Genomic DNA, 17,049 nt, shown 5'->3' with positions numbered 1-17,049 from the left:
GAAGGGAAGAAGGATCACTTCTTTCTCAAGTGGAGTGTTTACACCTTGCTGTAACATTTGAACTTTCACAAGAGATGTAATAATTTTGATAATAAAATTCTTAACCATAATAATCCTCCAATGGTGAGCTTCTTTGCTCCGCCCTGTAGCCCGGTCTCCCCAGCTTTCCTCGCGGTTCCCTTAGTGAGGAGGACGAGGCCGACCCACATTCAGGAGAACAAGCTCTCTGTGGAGCTGGGTTGCCGGACGTGGGCCATGAGTGCCGGTCATTCTTTCTTTGGCCTTTTAGGCGTGAGATCGGGCTGGTGTTAGGGCAAGCCTGAGTCAGTGGAGCCCCACCTTTGGAATCTGACTTGGAATGAAATGGTGTTCTGCAAATATTGACTAGCCTTTTTTAATATTCAAAACCAGACATGGTTTGTAGTGCTGAGTTTGTGGTCTGAGAATGGCGGTTGGAGTAGAAAAAGCAAGGTCTTCTCTCCAGGAACTTGGATTTCAAGTCAGCACCATGGTACTCGGCCCTTTGGGCTGAGATGCCACTGAAGGGGAAGGAGGGAGCGCCTCTCTCCCCAAGCCAAAGCAGACACTCGGAGGAAGGCTAAGGAAGCTCACGAGGCACCCACAGCCCGAGCTGCCTGCCTTCCGGCACACCGGCTCCAGAGGCAGCACAAAGGCCAGGAGCCTCGGCGAATCACGCTGGACCACTGTGCCACCAACGTGAGTGGGCTGTGAGGAGCCAGGGCGTGCGGAGACCCAGAGACACAGCCTGGAGGAGGCCGCAGAGGAGCACTCTGGCACGGGTGTGGCTGAGGTTGGACTCCTCTGTACCCACCTCATGGGGTTGGTACTCTATGAGGAAAAGCAGCCGTCCAGCGGACTCCTGATCAACCATGCCTTGAATATTGCCAGAACAACCTGGAATCGTCTAAACTAAGTCCAGCCAGCTAATTCTACATGTATACTGTGTGTGTGTGTGCACGCGCGCACTAAGGATGGAATCAGAGGCATTCTAACTCCAAGCCACATCTTCAACCCTATTTTTTAATGTTATTTTTTTAATGTGGAACATATTAAAAATGGCATACATTCAGACTGTGCTTGGTGCCCTCCCCCGCCCCACTTCCCCTCTTCCCCTCCCAACAATGAGTGTCCAGGTTAACCATGCTACATTCATACTTTCACACATACTCAGATGTAGCTCCTCCATTCATCAACTTCAGCCTCTTCCTCTCCTATCCTTCCATTCTAGCTTTGCTGAGGTTTCCCCTCCATTATCTGGAGTCCCTCTGGTATCCCCAATGCTCCCTAGTTTGGGCATGTTAGAGAAAACATGTGTCCCTTCTCTTTCTGTGCTTGGCTGATCTCACTTAACATAATGTTCTCCAGGTCTTTCCATCTTCTTGTGAATGCCATGATTTTCTTCTTCATAAGCTGAATAGAATTCCAATGTGTGGCCGGGCGTGGTGGCGCGCGCTTGTAATCCCCGCGCTTGGGAGGCGGAGACAGGAGGATCGCGCAGGTTCGAAGCCAGCCGCGCGCGCTGGCTTAGGAGACCCTGTTTCCAAATAAAAATGTAAAAATAGGTCTGGGAGTGCAGCCCGGAGGTAGAAGGGCTTCCAGGAACCCCAGTACCACCAAAAAAAAAAAATAATAATAATTCCAATGTGTGTATCTCTTATAAGTTTGCAATCCATTTATCTGTTGATAGAGACCTATGTTGGTTCCATATTTTGGCAATTAAGCCCTACTTTTTTATTCTTTATTTTGAAACAGGGTCCCACTAAGTTGCAGAGGGCTTAAGTAACTGAGAATGTCTGCAAACCTCGATCCTCCTGTTTTAGCCTCCCAAATGCTGGAATTACCAGGGTGCGCCACCACGCCCAGCACTTTTTTATTTTTGATTGTGAAACTGTGTCTTGCTAAGTTGCTGAGGCTGGCTTTGAACCTGTGGTCCTCCTGTCTCAGCTTCCCAAATGCTGATATTATAGACATGCACCACCATGCCCAGCTGGCTCATACTTGTAATCCCAGGACTTGAGAGACCGATTCAAGGCCAGCCTCAACAACTTAGCAAGACCCTGTTTCAAAAATTAGCGGGCTAATGCCAGGTGTGGTGGCACACGCTTGTAATCTCAGCATTCGGGAGGCTGAGACAGGAGGATCACAGTTCACGGACAGCCTCAGCTACTTAGTGAGGTCCTTTGCAACTTAGACCCTATTTCAAAATAAGAAATAGGGCTGGGGGTGTAGCTCGGAGGTAGAATGCCCCTGGATTTCATCCCCAGTGTCGGGGGGGGGGGGGTTGAAAGGGCTACTGTTGTAGCTTGAAGGTAGACTGCCCCTAAGCTCAATCTCCAGTAACACCCTCCCAAAAAAAGTCATTACTTGGGAAGCTGGGACAGGGGGATCATGAGTTTGAGATCAGGTTGGGCGGTTTTTTTAAATCCTGTCTCTAAAGTGGTATGTGTTTCTATACCCCAGCCCTATTTTATTTTTTTGTTTGGAAAGAGTGTCTTGCTAGGTTATAGCGAGCCTGCTGAGGCTGGCTTGTTCCTTTTCATTCAGCTTCCCAAGTACTGGGGTTGTAAGCGTGTGCCACCATGCCAGGCCGAAAGAAATTCTGTTTTCTCTTCTTGGCAGCGCTGGGAATTGAACCCAGAGCCTTAGGCATGCTACAGTCTTACGCATGCTATCACTGAGCTATCTCCTCAGCTCACCATTCTGGGCTATGTAAAACTAATAAGGGACCTAAAAGATAACAGCAGAAAATCTAGATAACCTGGGTTGATATTGGCTTTTAGCAGCAACAGCAAAGTCATGATCCACATAACCTAACTGGTAAGCTGGACTTCATTAAAATTAAAATATTGTAGTCAGGCGTGGTGGTGTACACTTGTAATCCCAGCATTTGGGAGGCTGAGACAGGAAGATCGCGGTTCGCGGACAGCCTCAGCTACTTAGGCCCTTTGCAACTCAGTGAGACCCTTTTTCAAAATAAAGGCTGAAAAGCCAGGCGTGGTGGCGCACGCTTGTAATCCCCACACTTGGGAGGCTGAGACAGGAGGATCGCTCAGGTGTGAAACCAGCCTCAGCTACTTAGTGAGGTTCTGGCAACTTAGTGAAACCCCGTTTCCAAATAAAATATAAAATAGGTCTGGGAGTATAGCCGGGAGGTAGAAAGCCTCTGGGTTCCACCCCCAGTACCACCAAAAAATAAAAATAATAAAGGCTAAAAAATAGGACTGGGGGTGTAGCTCGGAGATAGAATTCCTCTGGGTTCCATCCCAGTACCACAAAATAAAAATAAAATTTTGGCCGGGCATGGTGGTGCATGCTTGTAATCCCCGCACTTGGGAGGCAGAGACAGGAGGATCACGCAGGTTCGAAGCCAGCTGTGCTGGCTTAAGAAACCCTGTTTCCAAATTTAAAAAAAGCATAAAATAGGTCTGGGAGTGTAGCCCAGAGGTAGAAGGGCTTCCAGAAACCCCACTACCACCAAAAAAAAAAAAAAAAAAGAATAAAAATAAAATTTTGTGCTGAGCGCTGTGGTGTCTACCCAGCTATTCAGGAGCCTGACACAGGAGGAGGATCACAAGTTCAACACCAGCCTGTACAACATAGCACAACACCCTTTTTATTTTTATAGTACTGGGAATGGAACCCCAGGACATTCTACCTCCAAGCTACACCCCAGCCCTGCTTTTGATTATTTTGAAACAGGGTCTCACTATGTAGCTAAGGCTGTCCTCGAACCGTGATCCTTCTGTCTCAGCCTCCAAAATGCTGGGATTACAAGCGTGCGTGACTGTGGGGGGGGGGCGTACTGGGGGGTGGAACCCAGAGGCTTTCTACGTCTGGGCTATACTCCCAGACCTATTTTTATGTTTTATTTGGAAACAGGGTCTCACTAGATTGCTGAGGGCCTCACTAAGTAGCTGGGGCTAGCTTTGAACCTCTGGGGTCCTCCTGTCTCCGCCTCTCAAGCGCGGGGATTACAAGCATGCGCCACCACGCCCGGCTCACCCTTTTTAAAGAAGAAAACATTCTATGCTGTGCCAATGATGAGAGGTAAACCTGATGGAAAACAGCAAATAATTAATGACCCAGAGGAAAGTGGGAAGCAGTGTCATTGATTGAGAAGGATGTTGTCTGTGTCTGGTGCTGGGGACTGAACCAGGGTGCTCTGCCTCTGAGCTACATCCCCGGCCCTTTTTGCTTCTTTTTGTTTTGAAACGGGGGTGGGGGGGTTGCTAAGTTGCTGAGGCTGGTCTTGAACCTGGGATTCTCCTGTCTCAGCCTTCCAAGTACTGGGAATACAGGCATATGCTACCACATCGAGCTAAAGTGTTTCTTTTTTCTTTTTTTTTTAATTTAAAATTTGTGCCCGGTGTGGTGGCGCACGCTTGTCATCCCCGCGCTTGGGAGGTGGAGACAGGAGGATCGTGCAGGTTCGAAGCCAGTCACACTGGCTTGAGACCCTGTTTCTAAATTTTAAAAGTATAAAAATAGGTCTGGGAGTGTAGCCTGGAGGTAGAAGGGTTTCCAGGAACCCCAGTACCAACAACAACCAAAAAAAAACACAAAATAAATAAAGTTTGTGCTCTAGCCAGGTGTGCTGGTGCACGCTTGTGATCGCAGTGCTTGAGAAGCTGAGAAAGGAGGATCACAGGTTTGTGGCCAGCCTCAGCAACTTAGTGAGAGCCTCTTTCCAAATAAAATAGGTCTAGGGGTATGACCCAAGGGTAGAAGGCCCCTCAGTTCCATCCCTAATACTAAAAAATAGATAGATATAGATATATCTCTTTTTTTTTTTTTTTTTTTTTTTTTTTTTGCGGGTCTGGGGATGGAACCCAGGGGCATTCGACCTCTGAGCTATAGCCCCTGCCCTGTTTTTTTATTCTTTATTTTGAAACCGGGTCTCACTGAGTTGCAGAGGGCCTCACTAAATAGCTGAGGCTGTCCACGAACAGCATTCCTCCGGTCTCAGCCTCCCGAATGCTTGGATGACAAGTTTGCACCACCATGCCCAGCGAGACCCTGTTTCAAAATAATTAAAGAAAGGGCAGGAGGTATAGCTCAGAGGTTGAATGCCCCTGGGTTCCATTTCCAGACCCACAAAAATAAATAAATAAAATAAAAATGCACATTTTGGTGTGGGGGTGTTTCTGGGGATGAACCCCAGGGACATTCTACTTCCAACTAAAGCCCCAGACCTTTTTTTTTTTTTTTTTTTTAATCAGAAACAACCTTGCTAGGTTGCTGAGATTGTCATTAAGTTGCCAATGCTGATCTCAAACCTGCGATTCCCCTGTCTCAGCCTCCCAGGTACTGGAATTGTAGGTGTGCACCACTCACCAGGATAGGGTATGTACAATTGCTTTCTCAGTTACCTGTCAAAGCGCAGAAGTAAGACAAATGGCCCATCTGAGCCATGAAAAGACACAGAGGAACTTTTAAGAGGCCAGTGTAGCCGGACATGGTGACACGCGCTTGTAATTCCAGCATTTGGGAGGCTGAGACAGGAGGATCAGGGTTCACGGACAAGCGTCAGCTACTTAGGACCTCTGCAACTCACTGAGACCCTGTTTCAAAATAAAGAGTAAAATCAGGGCTGGGAGTGTAGCTCAGAAGTAGAATGCCCCTGGGTTCCATCCCTAGTACCGCAAAAAAAAAAAAAAATCATACAGAACATAACGCTAAGATTGAGTTCTAATGTAAACTGCTAAGTTGAGGCAACAATGATTTGTTAATTTGGGTTCAACAGTTTTAATAAATGTACTACTTTTATGTGAGATGTTGATGGGGCAGATAATGGAGATTCTGTCCTCAGTATTATGAACTAAAACTAAATAAAGTCTTATTTATTTGTTTGTTTGTTTATTTATTTATTTGTGGTACTGGGTGTGGAACCCAGAGGCTTTCTACCTCTGGGCTATACTCCCAGACCTATTTTATGCTTTATTTGGAAACAGCGTCTCACTAAGTTGCTGAGAGCCTAAGTAGCTGAGGCTGCTTCAAACCTGTGCGATCCTCCTGTCTCAGCCTCCCAAGTGCGGCGTGCGCCACCACGCCCAGCTCTAAAGTCTTTTTTTTTTTTTTTTTTTTTTTTGTGGCACTGGGGTTCCTGGAAGCCCTTCTACCTCCGGGCTACACTCCCAGACCAATTTTATATTTTTGAAACAGGGTCTCTTACGCCAGCGCGGCTGCGCGACTGGCTTCGAACCTGCGCGATCCTCCTGTCTCCGCCTCCCAAGCCCGGGGATGACAAGCGTGCGCCACCACGCCCGGCCCTAAAGTCTTATTTTTTTAAATGACAAATACAGACGTCAGCTAAAGAAGGCACGCCACATGTATGATAGAAGATTCCAAAGAAGAAAAAGCAAGGGGACAGAATAAATACCAAAACAGTATAATTTAAGAACTGAAAGACAGGCGCAGCAATGCCGGCCTGTAATCCCAGTTCCTGGGAGACTGAGACGAGAGGGTCACAGGCTCAAGGACAGCCTCAGCAAGCAGTGACTCTCACCAATCTAGCAAGATCCTGCTTCCAAACAAACAAAATTAGGCTGAGATTGTAGCTCAAAAGTAGAATGTCTGAAGCCGGGCGTGGTGGCGCACGCTTGTCATCCCCGCGCTTGGGAGACTGAGACAGGAGGAGCGCACAGGTTCGAAGCCAGCCTCAGCTACTTAGTGAGGCTCTCAGCAACTTAGTGAGACCCTGTTTCCAAATAAAATAGAAAATAGGTCTGGGGGTATACCCCGGAGGTAGAAAGCCCCTGGGTTCCACCCCCAGTGCCACCAAAAAAAAAAAAAAAGTAAATAGAATGTCCCTGGATTCAATCCTCAGTACCGCAAAAATAATGAAAAATAGGGCTTGGGGTGTAACTGGGAGGTAGACTGCTTCTGGGTTCCCCAATACCTGACACAAAAAAACTATTACTGGGCATGGTGGTACACGCCTATAATCCCAGTACTTGGGAGGCTACCTTTCACAGACAAACGCTCTCCAGTTTATATATGGACTCTAAGCAGATTCTTTTCTACCAAGGATTGAAATTGGGGACATTCTGCTTCCAAGTTATGCCCCAGTCCTTTTTATGTGTGTGTGAGGGGGGGGGGGTCTGGGGATGGAACCCAGGGGCATTCAACCTCCGAGCTAAGTTGCAGAGGGCCTCACTAAGTAGCTGAAGCTGTTCACGAACCGCGATCCTCCAGGTCTCAGCCTCCGGAATGCTGGGATTACAAGCATGCGCCATCATGCCTGGCTCCCCAGTCCTTTTTTTTCTTTTTTTTTTTGTGGGTCTGGGGATGGAACCCAGGGGCATTTGACCTCTGAGCTACACCCCCTGCCCTATTTTTTATTCTTTATTTTGAAACCGGGTCTCACTGAGTTGCAGAGGGCCTCACTAAGTAGCTGAGGCTGTCCGCGAACTGTGATCCTCCAGGTCTCAGCCTCCCGAATGCTGGGATTACAAGCGTGCGCCACCACGCCCCGGCTCCCAGTCCTTTTCATTTAGTTATTTTCTAATTTTCTTTCAGGAACTGGGGATGGAACCCAGGGTCATTTTACCTCTGAGCTACAATCCCGGCCCTATTTTTTATTCTTTATTTTGAAACAGGGTCTCTCTGAGTTGCAAAGAGCCTAAGTAGCAGAGGCTGTCCTTGAATCGCGATCCTCCATTCTCAGCCTCCCAAATACAGATATTACAAGCGTGCGCCACCACGACTGGCTTTTTGTTTTGTTTGTATTTTATTTTATTTTATGTTTTGCAGTACTGGGGGTGGAACCCAGGGGCATTCTACTTCCAAGCTATACCCCCACCCCTGTTTTTTATTCTTTATTTTGAAACAGGGTCTCGCCGATTTACAAAGGGCCTTACTAAGTAGCTGAGGCCATCTGTGAACTGAGATCCTCCTGTCTCAGCCTCCTGAATGCTGGGATTACAAGCAAGTGGGTGCCACCACACCCAGCTCTCAGACTCAGTCTTTCATTTCTTTCTTTTCTCCTAAGGATTGGACTCAGGGACAGTCTACTTCCAAGCTATACCCCTAGCCCTTTTCATTTTTTGTTTTCCAACAGTCTCACTAGGTTACTGAGTCTGCAATCCTGTTTCAGCCTCCTAAGTACGGGGATTAGAGGCATGTACCACCATACTGGCTTCTTCCTTTCCTTCCTTCCTTTTTTTCTACTGTGGATTGAACCCAGGAGCATCCTATCTCTAACCTACAGCCCACCTTTTCTTTTTTTCCTTCTGAAACGGCCTTGCTAAATTGCTGAGGCTGGCGTTGAACCAGTGATCCTGCCTCAGCGTCCTGAGTTGCTGGGATTACAGGTCTACATCAGTGCACTCATCTTGGAGTTTCTTTAGTCATGGTCCTCCTCCTTGATCCCGCCAGTGGTCACCTTTCAGCCCTTTATACTGGAGCACTCTGTTCTCCCTGACCTGTTGACCTACCCCCACACTAAATTCTTAATTTCCAGCTAGAAAGTAAGCAGTGATCTGCTAAGCTGTCCCTTGGCAGCTCCTGCCAGAGAACAGACTTGGGGAGTCCTGTGGTCTAGGTGTGAGGGCGAGGCCTGCCCTCTGGTGGCGGTTTTCAGAAGTGCAAGACCAAGATGGCAATGGACCGTGTGTGTGTGTGTGTGTGTGTGTGTTGTGTGTGTGTGTGTGTGTGTGTGTACATACACATACGTATGTACACAGGGCCTCACTAAGTTGCTGAGGCTGGCTTGTGTGTGTACGTACGTATGTACACAGGGCCTCACTAAGTTGCTGAGAGCCTCACTAAGTAGTTGAGGCTGGCTTCAAACCTGTGCCATCCTCCTATCTCGGCCTCCCAAGCGCTGGGGTTACAAGCGTGCGCCACCCTGCCTGGCTGCTATAAGCCCTTTCTAAACAGGCTTGGAGCAGGCATGGTGGTGCATGCTTGTAATCCCAGTACTGGAAGGCTGAGATAGGATCACAGGTTCGTGATCCTACTTAGTGAGGTCCTCTGCAACTTAGACCCTGTTTCAAAATGAAGAAGAAAAAATAGGGCTGGGGGCATAGCTCAGAAGTAGAATGCCCCTGGGTTAAGTCCTGGGTACCACAAGAAAAGAAAAAGTCGGGGCTGTGGCCAGGATGAAATGGGCTCCCTCAGCATCCCTCTCCTTTCTCATAGGCACACAGTGGTGTATGCCTACGAACCCAATACTTGGGAGGCTAAGACAGGAGGATCACAGCTGTGAAACCAGCCCCAGTAACAGGAAGACCCTTAGCAACTTAAACCCTGCTTCTAAAAATAGCTGGGCATGGTGGTATGGCCCATAATCCCAATGTTTGGGAGGCTGAAACCGGAGGATCGCAGGTTTGACTCCCGCCTCAACTGCCTAGTGAGGACCTCAGCAACTTAAGAGCATTTCAAAATGAAAAATAAAATAGGGCTCGGGGTATAGCTCAGATATAGAATGCCCCTGGGTTCCATCCCTAGTTCTACAAAAATAAAATAGGGTTGAGGGCATAGCTCAGAGTTGAACGAGACCACTAGATTTGATCCCCAGCACCAAAGCAAAAGGTCTTAGTCCCGGGCGCTACGCTCCTCACGCGCTCCGGTTCTCCCTCGTGGACGTCCTTCCTAAGCCGCCTTCCCGTCAGTGCGAGCCGGCTTCTGCTAGCCCTGCTCTGCCCTGCCCTACAGTCATGGCAGCCGGGCATGTCTGGAGCTTTTTTGTGTTTGTGTATTACTGAGGATTTGCTCTAGCCCTGAGCCACATATTAGCCCTTTTTATTTGACTTTAAGAGGATCTTAATCCTGTAATACAGTATTTTTTTTCCAGTACTGGGGATGGAACCCAAGGGCATTCTACCTCTGAGCTACACCTATTTTTTTCTTTTCCGAACTGGAGTGGAACCCAGGGGCATTGTACCTCTGAGCTATATCCCCAGCCCTATTTTTTTATTCTTTATTTTGAAACAGGGTCTCATTAGTTGCAAAGGGCCTCACTAAGTAGTGAACCACAATCTTCCTGTCTCAGCCTCCCAAGTACTGGGATTACAAGCCTATGCCACCACGCCCAGCTCCCTCCCTCCCTCCCTCTCTCTCTTTTTGTACTGGAAATTAAACCCAGGGACATTCTACCTCTAAACCATACCCCCAGTACTTATGGTATGTATGTATGTATGTATGTATGTATGTATGTATGTATATTTATTTTTGCCATACTGAGGATGGAACCCAAGGGCATTCTACCTCTGAGCTACACCTCCAGCCCTATTTTTATTTATTTATTTTTCTTTCTTTCTTTTACGGGTCTGGGAATTGAACCCAGGGGCATTTGACCTCCGAGCTACACCCCCAGCCCTATGTTTTATTCTTTATTTTGAAACGGTCTCACTGAGTTGCAGAGGGCCTAATTAGCTGAGGCTGTCCGCGAACTGCGATCCTCCAGTCTCAGCCTCCCGAATGCTAGGATTACAAGCATGTGCCACCACGCCCAGGTTTTATTCGTTTTTATTTATTTATTTATTTATTTATTTATTTATTTATTTATTTATTGGTGGTACTGGGGTTCCTGGAAGCCCTTCTACTTCCGGGCTACACTCCCAGACCTATTTTTACATTTTTTATTTGGAAACAAGGTCTCCTAAGCCAGCGCACGCAATTTGAAACCACTCGATCCTCCTGTGTCTGCCTCCCAAGCGCAGGGATTACAAGCATGCACCACCATGCCCAGCTTTTATTCGTTATTTTGAAATAGGGTCTCACTGAGTTGCAAAGGGCCTCACTAAGTAGCTGAGGATGTCCATGAACCAGGATCCTTCTGTCTCAGCCTCCCAAATGCTGGGATTACAAGCGTGCACCACCACACCTAGCTGTCGTTTTTATTTTATTTATTTGTTTATTTGTTTATTTACAGTACTAGGGATGGAACCCAGGGGCATTTTACCTCTGAGCGACACCCCCAGCCCTATTTTTTATTCTTTATTTTGAAACAGGGTCTCACTGAGTTGCAAAGGGCCTCACTAAGTAACTGAGGCTGGCTTCGAACCTGCAGAATCCTCCCATATCAGCCTCCCAAATGCTGGGATTAGAAATGTGCACCACCACATCCGGCTTGTTTTTATTTTTATTTATTTATTTGTTTATTTATTTTTGTTGTACTGGGGATGGATCCCAGGGGCCTTTTACTTCCAGGCTATATTCCCAGACCTATATTTTTTATGTTTTATTTGGAAATAGGGTCTCACTAGATTGCTGAGTGCTTCATTAAGTAGCTGAGGCTGGCTTCAAACCTTTGCGATCCTCCTGTCTCAGCCTCCCAAGTACTGGAATTACAAGTATGTGCCACCACACCTGGCCCAGTTTGTTTTTATTAATTTTATTTTTATTATTATATTTTTTGGTGATACTAGGAGTGGAACCCAGGGGCTTTCTACCTCCGGGCTATACTCCCAGACCTATTTTATATTTTATTTGGAAACAGGGTCTCACTGCGTTGCTGAGAGCCTCACTAGCCGAGGCTGGCTTCCCAGCGCGCACCACCATGCCCGGCTGTTTTTATTTTCAATCAAGGTCTCAATAAGTTACTAAGGGTCTCCTTAAACTGCTGAGGCTGGTTTCTCACCCGTAACCCTCCTGTCTCAGCCTCCCAAGTCCTGGGATTACAGTATGTACCACCCTGCCCAGTTTGTTTGTTCCTTTGAGACAGTCTAGATAAATTTTCCGGACTGTCCTAGAACTTGTGATCCTCCTGCCTCCGCCTCTCACGTAGCTGGAGTTCTATTTGTGCACACCTCGCCCAGCCTTAATAAGACATGGTGAAATAAAGCATCTCACTAAAGGCACAGAGGCAGGACCCTGGTCGTATACAGCTAAGCCTGTCATGTGGGACCCACTTAAACCGCCGACTCTGGAGCCCCCGGCTGGACGCGGAAGCAGCAGCCAATGCGGTGATAGAAAGTGTTTCTTTATTTGAAGGTCATTCCACCTGCACTGAAGCTCAGATCCACCAGCAGCAGAGGGGTCAGGACCAAAATAAATGATACCAGACCGGACAATGAACAGCAAGGACACACTGAGACGGGACTTATAAAGAGTGTAGACAACACCACGCTATCCTAACAACACCGCACCGCACCGGCCGCAGGGGGGAGACCCCAGCCCCGCCCAAGCGCTAGCCCGGAGCCTGCCAGGGGCCTGCCGGAGCCCTGCTTCTTCAAGGAGAGGGTCTCCCCTTCTCAGTTCACACTGGACGCTGTACACGGCGGGTCCCCCTGGGCCTGGGGCTGAGATCTTCCCCTCAGCTTGTGGAAAGCATTCACCTCCTTGGCTAACCCAGGCCTGAAAAGAACCTCGGCCTTACCCACATCTCCATCCCACCTGGCAAGCCTTCCGCCCCGGGTACTGGTCCCCAGAGGCACGTTCTGCATCCTACAACCTGGAGGAGCTGGACGGACTGACCAGAGCCAGAGCCAGAGACAAGGCACCGCGAGCTCGGGGCTGCCGTGGCCTCCCCTCTTGGCCCCAGAGCGGAGCATCGTGGTGGGGCCAGGTCCCCCGCACAGTCACAGGCGGCAGAGGGCTGTTCTCGGGGTCCCAACGCCGGGAGGGCCTCCTGGGCTCAGGAACAGAAACTGAGGTGTCTCCTCCCCAAAGGCAGAAGCCTCCGCCCGCGCCCGCTCCTGACCCCGACTTCCCGGCACATCTCCAGCCGGGCCCCTGCTCTGCCTGGGCCACGGCTGCTAGACGGAGGGTGACCCAGGGACACTGTCACAACACCCCAAAAGGGAGCTCCACCTTGGTGCTAGCCCACAGAAGTGCTGCCTGGACCCAGTTTCCCCTGGTATGGCTCCCCCCACCCAAACACCCACAGAGACCCGGATCCTGGCTGCTTGGCCTCCGAGGAGTTCAGTTCCTACCTCACCACTGGGCACGGGGCCTGTGGCCCCTGGGCGGCAGCGTCCTTAGGGGAACTAACTGTCCCTCCCCACTCGGTCCCCACTCCCCTCCCCCGGCATCTCCTTCCTCCTCTCCTTCCATTCTTTCCTCCTGCGTCTCAGGCTCATCCCTGGAACCCACATCTCCCCTCTGATCTAACCTCTCCCCGTCTCCATCCTTCCATCCTGAGTGCTCTCTCGCACCGCAGCTCGCCATTTTGAAACTTGATTGATTGATTGATTGATTTTGCTACTGAGGATGGAACCCAGGGACCTTCCACCTCTGACCTACAGCCCCGGCCCTATTTTTTCTTTTTATTCTGAAACAGGGTCTCACTAAGTTGCAGAGGGTCTTGTTAAGCTACTGAGGCTGGCCGCGGACCTGCGATCCCCGTCTCTCAAGCACTGGGATCACAGGCCTGGGCCACCACACTCAGCCCATTTCAGCCTCCACCTTTCTCCTCTGCGCCTGTCTCTCTGCATTCCTCCTCGCTCTCTCTGTCTCCCTCTCTTCTCTCCCGTTTTTTCTCTCCCATCTTTTTGTTTGGTACTAAGGATAAACCCTGGGGCATTCTACCTCCGAGCTACACCCCCAGCCCTTCTTATTTTTTATTTTGATACGGGGTCTCCATTAATTGCTGAGGCTAGCCTCAAACCTGCAATCCTCCTGTCTCAGCCTCCCAAATATTAGAATTACAGCTGTACGCCACCATGCCTGGCTTTACCCATTTCTTTTTCTTTCTTTTTTCTTTTTTTTTTTCTTTTGTGGTACTGGGGATGGAACCCAGGGACCTTCTACCTCTGGGCTACACCCACCCCCAGCCCTATTTTATATTTTTATTTGGAAACAGGGTCTCACTGAGTTGCTGAGAGCCTCACTCAGTAGCTGAGGCTGGCTTTGAACTTGCGCGATCCTCCCGTCTCAGCCTCCCCAGTAGCGGGATTACAAGCGTGCGCCACCACGCCCGCCCGGCTCACCATTTCTTCGCTACCTCTGCACCTCCCTCCTCTCTCCCTCCGGTCTTTTCTCCATTCCCAACCACTCGTTCCTGGCCCCTCGCTCGCTCTCAGTCTGCGCACCCTCCATCACTGGCTTTGGTTTGTCTCTGGGGAATGCTCCCCTCCATCTTGCCAAGACCCTGGTGTCCAGGCCCCAGCTGGGGAAGGCGCCTGCGGTGTGGCTGCGGGGAGGGGCTCCGAGGGGACAGGACGGGACACAGTGCAGGCCCAGAGCTTTGGGGAGAGTAAACAGGTGGGGCCAGGACTTGGGGGTCCCAGGCGCCCAGAACCCTACCACACCCCGCATCCGATCACGTTAGGGTCCAGACGGGAAGCCGCGCAGAGAAATGAGCAGGAAGAAGGCGCACACGTGGCTCCGGGCTGCGATCCCCTGCGGGGCCTACACGGGCGCCATCCCCACAGTGGGCCAGGCAGCGGAAGCCCGCCCCCAGGGCTCGGGCACACCAGCTGATGCGGGAAGCAGGACGCGGGGCCCAGGGCGGAGCGCTCCGAGGCTGGGTGGCTCTGCCACCAAAACCACCAGCAGTCTCCCTCACCTGCTCCCTGCCAAGCCCTCACAGGGGGAGGGGGATTGCTCATCTGCCCCTCCCAATGCGAGCGCGCGCGCGCACACACACACACACACACACACACACACACACACACACACACACATACTCACTCGTGTCTCGGCTCCAAGGACTGCCCATCAGACCCTGGGCATATCGCAAGGCTAGAGGTGGGCCACGAGGAGGAAGAGGCAGAGACGGGGTAACAAGGCCTGGGGCGGGGGACAGGGGTACCCTGTTCAGAGGTGACCTGCAAGTTCAAGTTATGCAGAAAAGTATCAAAGAGGCAAGACAGTCTCTGCCCGGCAGTTGCCAGAGACGCGGGGTGCATGAGAAGGGACAGGCGGGGCGATGAGGCCCCTAGTTCCCCACCTGTGGGGTCCCCTCCCCAGCCCCAACCCTGACATCAGGGTCAGGAAGTCTGCTGTACAAAACAGGCCAGGGTCAAGGGTCCCGCCGCTGGTGAGATGTCCGCAGCAGAGGCCTGAGCAGCCGTGAGCTCCAGGCGCAGCCTCCGCTGGCTCGGAGCCCGGCTCTTCTTACAGACTCTGGGCTGATCAGGGCTGTTGACCGGAGGCCCCGTGCTTTCTCCCGAGGTGCAACTCAGATGCCTTCGGGAGCACAGGGAGGAGACTGGAATGGGGACCCAGGAGGCTCCCAAGAGGCTGATGGCACCTGCAGCTCTGTCAGATACGGCAGAGCCATCCATGATCAGCAAACAAAAAGAAAAAAGGTAAGAAAGAGTCCAGCCCACCTGGGGCAGCGTGTTGAATACATTTCTGCAGGAGGCAAGACCAGACGCAAAGATACTGCTCGGGCGGCAGCCCCCAGGCCGAGCAAGCCTGGCCTGCAGGGGCCTCCAGGCCGGTCCAGGGAGGAGGGCACAGGAAAAGCCCGGGGCACTGGGAGATTCAGGCTCCCGTAGGTCAAACTGAGGCAGGAGCCGGCATCAGGTGCCCGGGGTCAGGAGGGTTCTTTCCTCCGCCAGGCCACAGACCAGCCCCGTCCTCTCTTCAAAGCCTGGAGCTCAGAAGCCGGCCAAAGGTAAGAAGTCAGTCTGAGATGGGGGTCTTCCCTCGGAACCTGAATGAAGGAGTAAGAGGGCAGGAGACAGGACGAGCTGAGGTCCAGTTCCCGCGATGTCATCCTGGCCTTCAGGGTCCCTGTGAGTGGGCCACGGGGCAGGGGAGGACTCCCCATCCGGATACATCAGCCCCCGGCCGCAGCACGGAGCTTACTGTAGTACCCGCAAAATCTGAGAGAGGAGAGAGGAAAAGAAGAAGGAATTGGAGGCCAGAGACCACCAGGGCACGAGGGCTCCCCTCGGCCACTCCCCAGGGCAAAAAGGGCAGTGAGCCGGGTACGGTGGCGCACGCTTGTCAACCCAGCATTCGGGAGGCTGAGACAGGAGGATCGTGGGTTGGTAGCCAGCCTCAGCTACTTAGGCCCTCTGCAACTCAGTGAGACCTTGTTTCAGGATACAGAATAAAAAATAGGGCTGGGGATATCGCTTGGAGGTAGAATGCCCCTGGGTTTCATCACCAGTACCAAAGGGAGGGGTGGAAGAAAACCAGATATGGTGATGTATGTGTGTAATCCCAGTTCTTGGGAGGCTGAGCCAGGGGGATTGCAGGTTTGAAGCCAGCCTCAGCTACTTCGTGAGGACCTCAGCAATCTAGCAAGACCCTGTTTCCAAATAAAAAATAAAATAGGGATGGGGGTGGAGCTTAGAGGTAGGATGTCCAAGGGTTCAGTCCTTAGCACCACACAAAAAAATTATTTTTGGTGGTAATGAGAATGGAACCCAGGGGCATTTGACCTCCAAGCTACACCCCCAACCCTTTTTTTTTTCTTTATTTTGAAAGTTGCAAAGGGCCTCACTAAGTAGCTGAGGCTGTCTGCAAACCAGGATCCTCCTGTCTCAGTCTCCCGAATGCTGGGATTTCAAGCGTGCACCACCACGCCTGATTTATAAATTTTTTTAATAATAAAACATAAAAAGCTGGGCATGATGGCACACACTTGTAATCCCAGTACTTGGAAAGCTCTGAAAGGAGAAGCGCGGGTTCAGCAATTTAGAGGGACTGTCAGCAACCTGGCAAGACCCTGTTTCAAAACAAAAAATTATAAGGGCTGGAGGTGTAGACCAGAGGTAAAATATCCCTGGGCTCAAATCCTTGTACAAAAAAAAAGTCAGCCAAAGATTGATATATTGTTTGATACAAAGTAAATGCTGGAAATCATAGTGGGGTGTGTGTGTGTGTGTGTGTGTGTGTGTGTGTGTGTGTGTTACTGGGGATAAAACCGAGGGGCGTTCTGCCTCTGATGCTTACTTCCACCCCTTAATTTTTATTTTTTACTTATTTGTGTGTGTGTGTGTGTGTGTGTGTGTGTGTGTATGGTTCTGGGAATGGAACCCAAGGACATTCTACTTCTGAGCTAACACCCCAGTCCTGTTTTTTTTTTTTTTTTTTTAATTTTGAAGCAGGGTCTCACTAAGTTGCTAAGGCTGGCCTCAAATCTGTTTCTCTCCTGTTTCAGCCTCCCAAATTCTGGGATGACAG

The 17,049-nt window shown here is 50.3% G+C and overlaps 2 protein-coding genes across 2 annotated transcripts in view; one reads left to right on the top strand and one right to left on the bottom strand.

Moving 5' to 3' along the window:
• Positions 1-17,049, top strand: part of LOC308278394 (CCA tRNA nucleotidyltransferase 1, mitochondrial-like) — a gene marked incomplete at both ends in the record, with an annotated part of 995,237 nt that overhangs the window by 369,756 nt on the left and 608,432 nt on the right.
• LHFPL4 (LHFPL tetraspan subfamily member 4) overlaps positions 15,640-17,049 on the bottom strand; it is a gene marked incomplete at both ends in the record, with an annotated part of 15,129 nt that continues 13,719 nt past the window's right edge. The window contains one exon of the mRNA XM_080718151.1: positions 15,640-15,740. Coding sequence (XP_080574277.1) covers positions 15,640-15,740 — 101 coding nt within the window. The remainder of the gene's footprint in view (positions 15,741-17,049) is intronic.

The sequence above is a fragment of the Muscardinus avellanarius genome (assembly GCF_963383645.1).
Source record: "Muscardinus avellanarius genome assembly, chromosome: 22".
NCBI lineage: Eukaryota > Metazoa > Chordata > Mammalia > Rodentia > Gliridae > Muscardinus > Muscardinus avellanarius.
The sequence above is the reverse complement of the archived record's forward strand: the minus strand, read 5'-3'. Positions and strand labels throughout refer to the sequence as shown.